At 39.9% G+C, this 14,807-nt stretch overlaps 2 protein-coding genes across 4 annotated transcripts in view; both read right to left on the bottom strand.

Annotated features, from left to right (window-relative positions):
• CLIC2 (chloride intracellular channel 2) overlaps positions 1–14,807 on the bottom strand; it is a 100,336-nt gene that overhangs the window by 71,000 nt on the left and 14,529 nt on the right. The gene's annotated exons all lie outside the window — the stretch shown is intronic.
• The window catches only part of TMLHE (trimethyllysine hydroxylase, epsilon), a 71,892-nt gene continuing 68,793 nt past the window's right edge, over positions 11,709–14,807 (bottom strand). For all 3 annotated transcript variants that reach the window (XM_070291941.1, XM_070291940.1, XM_070291942.1), the window contains exon 8: positions 11,709–14,284. In XM_070291941.1, coding sequence (XP_070148042.1) covers positions 14,153–14,284 — 132 coding nt within the window. In that variant the 3' untranslated portion in view covers positions 11,709–14,152. The remainder of the gene's footprint in view (positions 14,285–14,807) is intronic.

The following is a 14,807-nucleotide window of genomic DNA, read 5'->3' on the forward strand; positions in this document are numbered from 1 at the left end:
GATTGGAATAAAAACTGACCTTTTCCAGTCCTGTGGCCACTGCTGAGTTTTCCAGATTTGCTGGCATAGTAAGTGCAGCATGTTAACAGCATCATCCTTTAGGATTTGAAATAGTTCAACTGGAATTCCATCACCTCCACCAGCTTTGTTTGTAGTAATGCTCCCTACTTGATTACACAATCCGGGACACCTGGCTCTATCTGAGTGATCACACCATTGTGGTTATCCAGGTCATTAAGGCCTTTTTTGTAAAGTTCCTCTGTGTATTCTTACCACCTCTTCTAAATCTCTTCTGCTTCTGTTAAGTCCATACAGTTTCTGTCCTTTATTGTGCCCATCTTTCCATGAAATATTCCCTTGGTATTTCTAATTTTATTGAAGAGATCTCTAGTTTTTCCCGTTGTATTGTTTCCCTCTATTTCTTTGCACTGTTCACTTAAAAAGGCTTTCTTATCTCTTCTTGCTGTTCTCTGGAACTCTGCATTCAGTTGGGTGTATCTTTCTCCTCCCTTTCCTTTTGCTTCTCTTCTTTTTCACACCTATTTGTAGGGCCTTCTCAGATAACCACTTTGCCTTTTTATGTTTCTTTTTTGGGGGGATGGTTTTGGTCACCACCTCCTGTACAATGTCATGAAGCTCTATGCATAGTTCTTCAGGCACTCTGTCTACCATCTCTAATCCCTCTCTATAATCATAAGGGATTTAATTTAGAGTTTTTCCCTACCCTCTTTATTATTGTTGTTATTATTATCTTGTGATGATGTTTAGCAGAAGATCTACCCTTTTAGTAAAGTTTACAGTACAGTATTTTTAATTATAGGCTATATGCTCTATAGTAAATCTCAAGAACTAGTGCATTTTGTATAGCTGAAACTCTGTATTTCTTGTCCTTTGAGACCCATATGATGTGAATGTTAGAACACTTGATGTTGTCCCAGGATTCTTTTAAACTATCTTCATTTTATCAAATTCCTTTTTCTCTGCTTCTCTTCAGTTAGATGATTTCCACTGCTATGCCTTCCAGCTCATAGATCCATTCCTCTGTTTCATCTACTCTTCTGTTGATTCCTTCTAGCATATTTTAATTAGGTTTTCCTGGTGGCTCCGCTGGTAAAGAATCTGCCTGCAATCCAAGAGACCTGGGCTTGATTCCTGGGCTGGGAAGATCCCCTGGATAGGGATAGGCTACCCACTCCAGTATTCTTGGGCTTTCCTGGTGGCACAGCTGGTAAAGAATCTGCCTGCCATGTTGGAGACCTGAGACTCTGTACCATTTACTCTTCTGCTGATTCCATCTAGAGTATTTTAACATTTCAGTTATGGTATTTTTCATCTTTATTTGGTTCTGCTTTATAGTTTTTAACTCTGTTAAAATTCTCACTATGTTCATCAATTCTTCTCTCAAACTCATTGAGCATCTTTATGATCATTACCTTGAAATCTTTACTGGATAGATTGTTTATGTCCAGTTTGTTTAGTTCTTTTTCTGATATTTTGTCTTGCTCTTCATGTGGAACACATTTATCTTTCTCTTCACTTTGCCTGAATCTCAGTGTTTATTTCTATGTATTAAGTAGGTCAGTTACATTTCCTGATCTTGGAGAAGTGCTCTCATGTAGGAGACACCTTATGGGCCCCAGCAGTACACTACCTACTAGTTATCAGTGATAAGAGGTACGGAGGTGTCCCCTATGTGTACTTCATGGATGTTCCTGTTGTAGCAAGGTGGATTACTGTGGGTATAATTGTAGGCTGGGCTGTCCTGGGTTTAACTTCATAAAGGATGTGTTGTACAGAGTGACTGCTAGCCCACTGATCAGTGGACCACATCCAGGAAGCTGGGAACAGGGCACATAGGGTTCCAGTGTCTTTCAAAAGAGGCTTCACTGAAAGTACTTACACGTATGATTGCATTGCCTGAAGTTCTAAAACAGGCAAAACCAACATGTGGTGAAAAACATAAGAACAGTGGTTGCCTCTAGGGCATGAGAATGAGGCTAATTGCGAAGAGACCTGAAAAACCTTTTCGTATGATCCAGTCGTCCAACTCCTGGGTATATACCTTAGAGAAATGAAACTTTATGTTCATATAAAAACTTATCCATGAATGTTCATATCTGCTTTATTCAACATTGCAAAAAACCTGGAAACAACCAAAATGTCCTCCAATAGGCCGAGGTTTGAACAAGCTGTGGTATGTCCACACAATGGAATGCTACTCAACAATAGAACATAACTATTGAAACACACAACAATCTTGATGAACCTCAAAAGCAGTATGTTTACTGACAGCAGCCAGCCTCAAAAGCTGACAGACTTAATGAATCTACTTACAAGACACATGGGAAATGTAGTTTTTTAAGAGATGGAGACCAGAGCAGTGGTTGTCAAGGATTAGGTCTGAAGAAAGAGTTTGACAACTATTGAGAGTTTCAAGTACTCTATAATATTGTGTTCTTTTTGCAACCACAGGCCGGCCCCTCATTGGTTGGGCGCACCTCTGTGACAGGTAGACCCCCTGAGGTCACTGTTTTCCCATGACCCCCACCTCACCCTACCCCTCGCAGGCCTGGCCTATGAAGAAATGGTGCTTGCAGAATCCTGCTCACCCTGCCCATTGGACCCTCTCTTTATTGGAACTCTCCCTTTCCACTGGATGGGACCTTTGTACAGAGAAGGCAGCAGACCACCCAGTGGCACCAAGTATACACTGGTGGTGCTGGGCCACCATCATCACTGTGTCTAGTTCCAAAACATTGGTGCCACCACAAAGAGAAACCCCTGTACCAGCCAGGCAGTCACTCCCCACTGCCCCTCCTGCAGTTTCTCCCACCCTACCCCCATAAACCTCAGGCAATCTCTCATCAGCTTCCAGTCCATAGCCCTTTGCCTATTCTGGAGGCTTCCCTGAGATGGAGGCATACAATAAATGGCCTTCTGTGTCTGACTGCTGTCACTGAGCATAGAGTCCATGCCCATGGTAGCACAAATCAGTACTTCTTTCCTTTTCCTGGCTGGATAGTATTCCACTGTTTGGCTAGACCACACATGTTTTGTATCCACTCAGCAGTGGATGGACATTTGGGTGTCTTCTCCCTTGTGCCCACTGTGGTGGACATTCTTCTATGGGGTTCTGTGTGAATGCCTGTTTTCAACTCTTTGGGATGTATGCCCACGAATAGATTTATGGGTTTATTTCCAGACTCTTAATTCTATTCCACTGGTCTATGTGTCTATCCTTATGCTAGTCCACACAGCTTTGATAGCTGTAGTTTTAGAATAAGTTTTGAAATATGGAAGTAGGTGTCCATCATGTCTCAGTACACTGTCCCAAAATATATATTGGTAGTCTGTTTCCTGGCCTTCCTGAAAGGGACCTAGAGGTTTTTAGTGAGTGTGATTTTAAATTATGAGAATACCTTTTGGGGCCTATTGGACACTGGCTCTAATCTCACACTAATTCCAAGATGCCCCAAGTGTCACTATGGTCCATCAGTCATAGTAGGAGCTTATGGAGGTCAAGGGATCAATGAAATTTTAGCTTAGGCCCACTTCCATTGGGTCCAGTGTGAACCCAAACCAGTCCTGTGCTTATCTACACAGTTCTGGAATGCAAAATTAGGATAGACATATTCAGCAGCTGGCAGAGTCCACAACTCATTTGCCCCCTGACATGCAGAGTGAGGGCTATTTTGGCATGGATGGCGAAATGGAAGCAATTAGAATTGCCTCTATCTAGAAATATAGTAAACCAAATCGTTGCACATACCTGTGTGGATTTCAGCAATCTGCAGTACCATCAAGGGCTACAAACATGCAGGAGTGATGATTTCCTCCATATCCCCATTAAAGTGGCCTATTTGGCCCATGCAGAAAACAGATGGTCTTGGAGAATGAGAGTGGGTTTTCATTAGCTTGACCAGGTGGTGATTTCAATTTTAGGTACTGTACCAATGTAGTTTCATTGCTTGAGCAAATTGACATCTCCAGTGCCATGCTACGTGCTCCCTTCATGGATCACAGCCTTGTCATGGTGAAAGTGCTTGCATAACTCAATGAAGCTATGAGTCATGCCATGCAGGCCCACTGAAGATGGATCAGTCATATTGGAGAGTTCTGACATATCATGGTCCACTGAAAGAGGAAATGGCAACCCAGTTCAGTATTCTGCCTTGAGAACTCCATGGACAATAGGAAAAGATAAAAAGATGACACTGGAAGATGAGCTCCCCAGGTTGGAAGGTGTCCAATATGCAACTGGCAAAGAGTGAAGGTCAATTCAGATACCATTATATCTACTATGTGGCCAAGAATCCCTTAGAAGAAATGGAATAGCCCTCATAGTCAACAAAAGAGACTAAAATGGAATTCTTGTGTCCAATCTCAAAAATGACAGAATGATTTCAGTCTGTTTCCAAGCAAACCATTAAACATCATAGTAATCCAAGTCTATATCCCAACCACTGATGCCTAAGAAGCTGAAGTTGAACGGTTCTATGAGGACCTAAAACACCTTCTAGAACACCAAAAAAAAAAATGATATCCTTTTCATCATAGGGGACTGGAATGCAAAAATAAGAAGTCAAATGACACCCAAAATAACAGGCAAATTTGGCCTTCGAGTACAAGATGAAGCAGGGCAAAGGCTAACAGAGTTTTGCCAAGAGAATGCACTGGTCATAGCAAACACCCTCTTTCAACAACACAAGAGACAACTCTACATATGGACATCATCAGATGGTCAATGCCTAAATCAGATTGATTATATTTTCTGCAGCCAAAGATGCAAAAGTTCTATACAGTCAGCAGAAACAAGATGTGGAGCTGACTGTGGCTCAGATCATGAGCTCTTGATCGCAAAATTCAGGCATACAGGTAGAATGGAAGGGAATAATGTAGGGAAATAATGGGAAAGAAGAATGTAGTGAATGAATGTACGGGAAGAATGTAGGGAAAACCAATAGGCCATTCAGCTATAACCTAAATCAAATCCCTTATGATTATACACGGAGGCAATGAATAGATTCAAGTGATTAGATGTGGTAGACAGAGTGCCTGAAGGACTATGGATGGGGGTTCATAACATTGTACAGTAGGCAGTGACCTAAACAATCCCCCCAAAAGAGGACTGCAAGAAGGCAAAGTGGTTGTCTGAGGAGGTTTTACAAACAACTGAGCAAAGAAGAGAATCAAAAGGCAAACAGGAAAGGGAAAGATATACCCAACTGAATGCAGAGTTCCAGAGAATAGCATGGAGAGATAAGGAAGACTTATTAAAAGAACAATGCAAATAAACAGAGGAAAACTACAGACTGTGTGGATCACAGCAAACTGTGGAAAATTCTTAAACAGATGGGAAACCATATCAGACCACCTTACCTGTCTCCTGAGAAACCTGTATGCAGGTCAAGAAGCAACAGTTAGACTGGGACATGGAACAACATACTGGTTCCATATTCAGAAAGGAGTATGACAAGGCTATATATTGTCATCCTGCTTATTTATCTTGCAGAGTATCTTCATGCCAAGTGCTGTGCTGAATGAATCAAAAGCTGGAATCAAGATTGCTGATACCACTCTAATGTCAGAAAGTGAAGAGGAACTAAAGAGCCTCTTGAGGGTGAAAGACGAGAGTGAAAGATCTGGCTTAAAACTCAACATTCAAAAACCTACATTAATGGCATCCGGTCCCATCACTTCATGGCAAATAGAAGGGGAAAATGTGGATGTAGTGATAGATTTTGTCTTCTGGGGCTCCAAAATCACTGCGTATGGTGACTGCAGCCATGAAATTAAAAGATGCTTGCTCCTTGGAAGAAAAGCTGATGACAAACCTAGACAGTGTGTTGAAAAGCAGAGAAATTGCTGACAAAGGTCTGTATAGTCAAGGCTATGGTCTTCCCAGTGCTCATGTACCGTGGTGAGATTTCTACTGTAAATTTGGCAGAACACCAAAGAATTGATGCCTTCAGACTGTGGTGGTGGAGAAGACTCCAGAAAGTCCCTTGGACAGCTAGATCAGACCAATAAGTCTTAAGGAAATCAATCCTGAATACTTGTTGGAAGAACTGATGCTGAAGCTCCAGTATTTTGGTCATCTGATGGAACAGTCAACTCATTGGAAAGCCCCTGATGCTTGGAAAGATTGAGGGTAGAAGGAGAAGAAGGCGTCAGAGGATGAGATGTCTGGATGGCATCACCAGTGCAATGGACATGAACTTGGGAAAACTTCAGGAGATGGTCAGGGACAGGGAGGCCTGTTGTGCTACAATCCATGGGGATCACAAAGAGTCAGACATGACTGGGTGACTGAACAACACAGTGGTAATTCTATGTTTCTTTTATTGAGGAACCACCCACCTCACTGATTTCCACAGTGGTCTGCCATTTTTGCATTCCCAACAAGCAGTGAATGAGGGTCCCAGTTTGTCTACATCTTCTCCAAACTTGCTATTTTTGTTTGTTTTGCTTGTAATAACCATTGTAGTGGGTATAAAGTGTTATCTCATGGTGATTTTTATTTGCATTTCTTTAATGGCTAAATATCAATAACCTCAGATATGCAGATGACACCACCCTTATGGCAGAAAGTGAAGAACTAAAGAGCCTCTTGATGAAAGTGAAAGTGGAGAGTGAAAAAGTTGGCTTAAAGCTCAACATTCAGAAAACTAAGATTACGGCATCTGGTCCCATCACTTCATGGCAAATATATGGGGAAACAGTGAAAACAATTGTTGACTCTTTTTTGGAGGGCTCCAAAATCACTGCAGATGGTGACTGCAGCCATGAAATTAAAAGACGCTTACTCCTTGGAAGAAAAGTTATGACCAACCTAGACAGCATATTAAAAAGAAGAGACATTACTTTGTCAACAAAGGTTCATCTAGTCAAGGCTATGGTTTTTCCAGTGGTCATGTATGGATGTGAGAGTTAGACTATAAAGAAAGCTGAGTGCTCAAGAGTGGATGCTTTTGAAGTGTGGTGTTGGAGAAGACTCTTGAGAGTCCCTTGGACTGCAGGAGATCCAACCAGTCCATTCTGAAGGAGATTAGTCCTAGGTGTTCATTGGAAGGACTGATGTTGAGGCTGAAACTCCAATACTTTGGCCACCTCATGTGAAGAGCTGACTCATTTGAAAAGACCCTGATGCTGGGAGGGATTAGGGGCAGGAGGAGAAGGGGATGACAGAGGATGAGATGGCTGGATGGCATCACTGACTCAATGGGCATGGGTTTGGGTGGACTCTGGGAGTTGGTGATGGACAGGGAGGCCTGGTGTGCTGTGGTTCATGGGTTCGCAAAGAGTTGGACATGACTGAGTGACTGAGCTGAACTGAATGGCTAAAGAAGTTGAGCATCTTTTCTTGTCCTTCTTAGACATTTGCACATCTGCTTTGGAGGAATGCCTATTCAAGTCCTTTGCCTGTTGTTTAATTAGGTTGCTTATCTTTTTATTGTTAACTGGTAACGGTTCCTTATGCATTCTGGAAAGTACACTCTTATCAGATTTGCAAATGTTTCTCCCATCATGTGGATTGTCTTTTCAATTTATTTTTTAATCAGACAGAAAGGAGAAATATTATATGACATCCCTTATAGGCGGGATCTAAAAAGAAATGACACAAACGAACTTACTTACAAAACAGAAAGAGACTCACAGACTTAGAAAATTGACTTATGGTTGCCGAGGGGAAGGGATAGTCAGGAACTTTGGGAAGGTCATGTACACACCGCTATATTTAAAATGGATCAGCAACAAGGACCAATGGTATAGCACAGCAAACTCTGCTCAATGTCATGTGGCAGCCTGGATAAGAGGGGAGTTTGGGGGAGAATGGATACATGTATATGTATGGCTGAGTTCCTTTATTGTTCACCTGAAACTACCACACAATTGTTACTCAGTTATATCCCAATACAAAGAAAAAGTTTAAACTTTGGGTAAAAAAAATGTTAAAAACAGATTTTTCCACTTTTCATACCCTCTCCTGATTTTCCCTCTTTTTTCCCCCAGTTTTTTCTATATCTACATTGTCAGTATATAGATATTACATACTACACACTATCTACTTTATAACCATAATTTAGCCTCAGTTCTTAATTGTAATTTTTTATTTTTAATTGGAGAATTGCTTTACAATGTTGTGTTGGCTTCTGCCATACATCAACATGAATCAGCCATAAGTATACATATGTCCCCTCCCTCTTGATCCTCTGATCGTCCTTCCCACTTCCCACTCCATCTCACCCCTCTAGGTTGTACAGAGCACCAGATTTGGGCTCCCTTTGATATACAGTAAATTTCCACTGGCTATCTGTTTTACATGTGGTAATGTATATATTTCTATGCTACTATCTCAGTTCATCCCACCCTCTCCTTCCCCCACTGTGTACACAAGTCTGTTCTCTATGTTCACATCTCCATTTGTCATTGTTCAGTCACTCAGTGGTGTCCCACTCTTTGCGACCCCATGAACTGCAGTACAACAGGCTTCCCTGTCCTTCACCATATCCTGGAGTTTGCTCCAACTCATGTCCATTGAGTCCGTGATGCCATCCAACCATCTCATCCTCTGTCATCCCCTTCTTCTCCTGCCTTCAATCTTTCCCAGCATCAGGGTATTTTCCAATGAGTCAGCTCTTTGCATCTGGTGGCCAAAATACTGGAGCTTCAGCTTCAGTGCTTCCACTGAATATTCAGGGTTCATTTCCTTTAGGATAGACTGGTTGGATCTCCTTGCAGTCCAAGTGACTCTCAAGAGTCTTCTCTAACACCCACAGTTCAAAGGCATCAATTCTTCGGTGCTCAGCTTTCTTTATAGTCCAACTCTCACATCCATACATGACTAGTGGAAAAACCATAGATTGACTAGACAGAACTTTGTTGGCAAAGTAATGTCTCTGCTTTTTAATACACCATATAAGTGTCATAGATTTTCTTCCAAGGAGCAAGTCTTTTAATTTCATGGCTGCACCATGAAAATATAGCAGTCACCATCTGCAATGACTTTGGAGTCCAAGAAAATAAAGCCTGTCACTGTTTCCATTGTTTCCCCATCTATTTGCCATGAAGTGATGGGACTGGCTGCCATGATCTTAGTTTATTGAATGAAAAAAATGGAGATCCTCTGTCCCCACAGCAGGTCACTGCTGACTCATGCTTCTGCAGGAGACCCTCAGACACTCAAAGGAAGGTCTGGCTCAGTCTCTTGTGAGGGTCACTGCTCCTTTCCCTTAGTCCTGGTGCATCTTTATTGCTGCCCTGCAAAGGCTCATCAGTACCATCTTTCTAGATTCCATATGCATGCATTAATATATAATATTGATTTTTTTCTTTCTGATTTACTTCACTGTGTAATAGTCCCTAGGTTCATCCATCTCATTAGGACTGACTCAAATGTGTTCTTTTTAATGGCTGAGTAATATTCCATTGTATATATGTACCACAACTTCTTTATCCATTCATCTGTTAATAGACATCTAGGTTGCTTCCATGTCCTAGTTATTGTAAATAGTGCTGCAATTCACATTGGATTACATGAATCTCTTTCAATTATGGTTCTCAATTTCTAGATAGAATTCTTTGATGCACAAAAGTTTTTGATTTGGATAGTGTCAAATTTTTCTTTTGTGCTTGTGTTTTTGCTGTCATATTTATGTAACCATTGCCTAATTCAAAGTCATGGAGATTTACATGTTTTATTACAAGCATTTTATAGTTTCAGCCCTTTACATTTCAGTCTGTGATCCATTTAGTGTTAATTTTCTTTTACATAATGTGAGATTAGGGGTCCAAATTAATTCTTTTGTTTATGGATATCCTCTCATCTCATCAGCATTTTTTGAGGAGTTTAGTCATTTCCCCACTGAATGATCTTGGCACCCTTATTGAAAATCAACTATTTACAGACACATGGATTTATTTTTTATTTGAAATCCTGAAACATTGGCCTATATGACTGCCATTATGTCAGCACCACACTTTTTAGAATTGCTATAGTCTTGTTGGAAGTTCTTAAATTAGGAAGTGTGTGTTCTCCAACATTGTTCTTTCTCAAGATTGTTTTGGCTATCTGCCTTCCTTGCATTTCCATATGAATTTTAGGACCAGCTTTTCAGTTTTTACAAATAAGCCAGGTTAGATTCTAACAGGCAAAGCACTGAATCTGTGTACTGCCTGTGGGATTATGGCCATTTTAACAATATTATATGTTCAATCCACTTACATGGGATGGGTTTACATTTCCTTGGGGCCTCTTTCATTTCTTTCAGCAACATTTTGCAGTTCTTAGAGTACAAGACTTGCACATTTTCTGTTAAATTTATTTCTCAGTATTTTATTACTTTTGACAATACTGTAAAATGAATTGCTTTCCTAAACTCATTTTTATTTGTTCACTGCTAGCATATAGAAAGAAGCATAATTGATTATTGCACATTGGTCTTGGATTCTGCAACTTTGCTGAGCTCACTGCATATCTGAATAGGTTGTTGTGGGTTTTTGGTGGATTTTTTATTGTTTTTAATATACAAATAGAGATAATTTCCTCATTCCTTTCTAGTCCAGATCCCTTTATTTTTCCTGCCTAATTGCCCTGACTAGAGCTTTGAATACAATATTGAATAGAAGTGACAATAACAGACATCCTTGTCTTGTTCCTGATGCTAGAGGGAAGCCGTCTACTCTTTTACCATTAAGTATGATGCTATTTGTGATTTTTCCATTAGGTGCTCTCTATCAGGTTGAGGAAATTCCCTTCTATTTCTATTTTGTTGAATTCATTTTTACGAAACGGGTGTTGGATTTTGTTGAATTCATTTTTATGCAACAGGTGTTGGATTTTGTCAAATGCCCTCCCTTCCCCCACATTCATCTATGAGATGATCATGAGTACCTTCTCCACACTCTATAAACATGGTGTATTACATTAATTGATTTCCATGTGTTGAACCAACATTATATTCAAGCAATAAATCTCACTTGATCATCATTTATGTGCTGTGCTTTGCTTAGTCACTCAGTTGTGCCCAACTCTGTGCAACCCCATGGACTGTAGCCTGTCCAGCTCATAGGTCCATGGGGTTTCTCCAGGCAAGAATACTGGAATGGGTTGTCATGCCCTCCTCCAGGGTATCTTCCCAACCCAAGGATCGAATCCAGGTCTCCTGCATTGCAAGTGGATTCTTTGCCGTCTGAGCCACCAATTCTGATTCTCTTCTTTCACCACCTGAGAAGTGTCATGCCAGTTCCTTCTGGCCTCTGGTTTCTGATGTGAAATCCATGTAACTCTGTTTTCCTCATACGTGGAAGACATTGTTTCTCTCTTGCTGCTTTCAGGACTTTTTTCCAGGCCTTTAGTTTTCAGAAGTTTGATGGTAGTGTATCTTGATGTGGATTTCTTTGGGCTTATTCTATTTAGGATTCGTTCAACTTCTTCAATCTGTAGGTTTATGTCTTTTGCCACACAGAAAATTTTCGGCCACTTTTTCTTTGAATATTTTCCAGTCCCACCTTCTTTCTCCTGTCCTATAGCACACCAATGAGAAAAATCTCAACCCTTTTGTTATATGCCCACAGGTCCCCAAGGCTCTGTTTTATTTTCCCCCCCACTCATTTGTGTCCCAGACACATGTTGTGACTAGCCCTGTATGGTTTGTGGCCTTAATGTAGTTCTATTTTCAAAGACTTTGCAATGCTATTCAGTCGGATTCTTTCCCATTATAGTTTATTGCAAGATATGGAATATAGTTCCCCATGCAGTTAGTAAGCTCATATATGGTAGTATGTATCTTTATTCCTCCTCCCTTTCCCCTTTAGTAACCATAATTTTGTTTTCTATGTAAGTCTGTTTCTGTTTTGTAAATAAGTTCTTTCTTTTTTCTTTTTTAAAGATTCCTCATATAAGTGATATCATATACTTGTTTTGGAGAACAGAAAAATGGAATCCTTGCCAGCAGAGCAAAGTAGATACTCTACAATATTACTGTTATAAAGATTTAGACTAGATGTCTTGTGAGTGGGGGACAGATTGTAACAGATGTGGAGGATTTCATAATTATAGTAAAGGGCTTCCCAGGCGGCACAGTGGTAAAGGATCCACCTGCCAGTGCAGGATACATAAGATATGTGAGTTTGCTCCCTGGGTCAGGAAGATTCCCTGGAGGAGAGCATGGCAACCCACTCCAGTATTCCTGGAGAACTCCATGGACAGAGGAGCCTGGTGAGCTACAGTCCATGGGGTTTCAAAGAGTCAGACACCACTTAGTGACTAAACAACAACAAATACTCTTTAATACATGAACTTAATCATCAATCCTTTGACCTAAGAGGAAAACACTTCTTATGGAAGACCCCTAAGGATTCCTATGTAGTACAATTAAAATGCAGAAATATTTGAGAACATAGTTTTGTGCCTTGGATGGGTCAAAAAAATAATGTATAAATTGTTAAATGTGAACTAAGAACTTTCTGTAAGCATCAGATTGGCTCTATTCCCTGTCAGAGGATACTGACTTTGATTTGTAACTTATATCCTCACTAATAATGCTTTTTTCCTCTTACATACATCCTGGCTTGGATTGTCTTACATCATTCTATAGCAGTCAATGTGGTTATTGTACAACTTCATTTTCAATGAAAGCCAAGAGAAAATAAATCTCACACCTATCCTTCTGTCTCTTTTACCCTTTCTCTCTCCACATATAAAGGAAAATCATTAAAAATAAAAAACAAAGAATACTTAACCCAGTCAAATCTTGGCAGTTGGCATGTATAATATTTTAAGACAGAAAAAGAGAGCAGCAGAAATGGAGGAAAATATTGCATCCTAAATTCCATCAAAAATTAAAATGCAAGTTTGGATAGTAATCTCCACTTACTGTGCTTTGTGTGCATGTGTGCATGCACATGCATGTGTGTGTGTGTATGTGTGAATTATATGGAACCTCAGAAATCTCTAAAACCTCTGTGCAATTATCCCTCACAGAATTACAAAACTGATGGGTTTGTTCCATAGGAACTATTGTGATATCTTAGTTTTACTCCGCGAGAGATGATTTAGAAGAGATAATTCTTCTCACAAGATAAAATACTATGTATTCAGTTCCCACTTTATTATTGAGCTTGTGCTATGAAGCAATTCCTACAATATCTATAGTTCTAGGAGACCACAGAGAAAAATTTAAGGTTTCAGTTAAACCAAGGGGTCCCTAACCAGGTGAGGAACCAGGCCACATAACAGCAGGTGAGCAGTGGGTGAGTGAGCAAAACTTCCTAAGTATTTACAGCCTTTCCTCATTGCTGTACTTGAATTGTCTCAAAACCACACACCCCCACTCCCGCCACCCTGGCCCAGTTCTTGGAAAAATTGTCTTCCATGAAACCAGCCCCTGGTGCCAAAAAGCTTGGGGACTGCTGCTCTGGGCCACTGGTTCTCAAAAGTATAGTCTAAAGACACCTGGAGCAGTCCCTGAGATTCTTTTAGTGGGTCTATATATTATTAATAAAAATAGTTTTAATAATATTAAGATGATATTGCCTTTTCCATTTAATAATCTAATGAATGTACAGAAGACTTTTCCAGAGGCTATATGACATGTGATGAAGTCATCTCTCTGATGGATGTATGCTTTTTTATTCTTAAATTTTAAACATTTCTAAGTCTTCATATCTAATATAATTATTAGCAGTAGATATAATCCACATCTAAGCACCTTTTGGTGTCCTCAATAATGTTTACATGTTTGGATGTCTTAACTCCAAAAAATGTTGCAAATTTCTGCTCTAGTTAGATTGTGTTATTCCTATGATGCTCTTCTTTCTGACAGATCCTGTTGAAACAAATTTTTACCTAGTGACTATTATTGATTCTCATCAATGTGATGATTATATTTCTGAAGAAGATTGACCAAAATTACATCAAAAGATCTAACAACCAAATGAGTCCATGTTGTAACCTGGGGAAGAGAGATTCCATATGAGATGGCCTATCTCTAAGGTTTTCCTTACTAGAAAAAGGGGAGGCTTTAGTTTCATGTGATGACATGAGGAGACAATTTGAAGTTGGTATTGACATAATATTATTCTGCTGATATGAAATGAAATTCTGATAGCCAGGGTGTCAGGTATGTTCATAATCTCAATGCCATCAATTTTAAGCCTGAAGGCCCAAGAGACGAGCAGTGTTTAGTACATCATCCCTTGTTAAATAGCAGCCACAGAGTTGGCGGTAGCCTGTGAAGGATTCCCTGCCATGTAGGACACGCCAGTTGTCTATAAATAGGACCTGTGAATGGGGAAAAAAAAAAGAGAGAGGAAAAATACTCAGAACAAGTGTGGACCATGGGAATCATAAATCAGAAGAGATCATTTAAAATAAAAACTTTAGGTTGTTCTCTGATTACATTAAATGAGATTTTTTTTTCTTTTGAGATTAAGTAAAGATTTGACTCCAGTACTCTTGCCTAGAAAATTTCATGGATGGAGGAGCCTGGTGGGCTATAGTCCATGGAGTCACAAAGAGTCAGACATGACTGAGTGGCTTCACTTTCTTTCTTTCTTTAAACATTTGACAACTAGGAAGTACATAGCTCTGTATTAAGCTAAATGGAAATAACAAAGGCAACAGTAGGTAACAGGCCCTGTATCTGAAGAGGTTATATTTCTTGAGTAATTATTCTTTTATCAAAGCAAACCAGATCATTGGTTTCTTTTGTTGTTTTCTTTTCTCTCTTTCTCTCTCAAAGAGTTAAACTGTTTCACTGTCTTATGCTAAGCTAGAGATATTCTTTATCCAGAGGAAATATGAA

This window comes from Ovis canadensis, chromosome X, assembly GCF_042477335.2.
Source record: "Ovis canadensis isolate MfBH-ARS-UI-01 breed Bighorn chromosome X, ARS-UI_OviCan_v2, whole genome shotgun sequence".
NCBI classification, from domain to species: domain Eukaryota; kingdom Metazoa; phylum Chordata; class Mammalia; order Artiodactyla; family Bovidae; genus Ovis; species Ovis canadensis.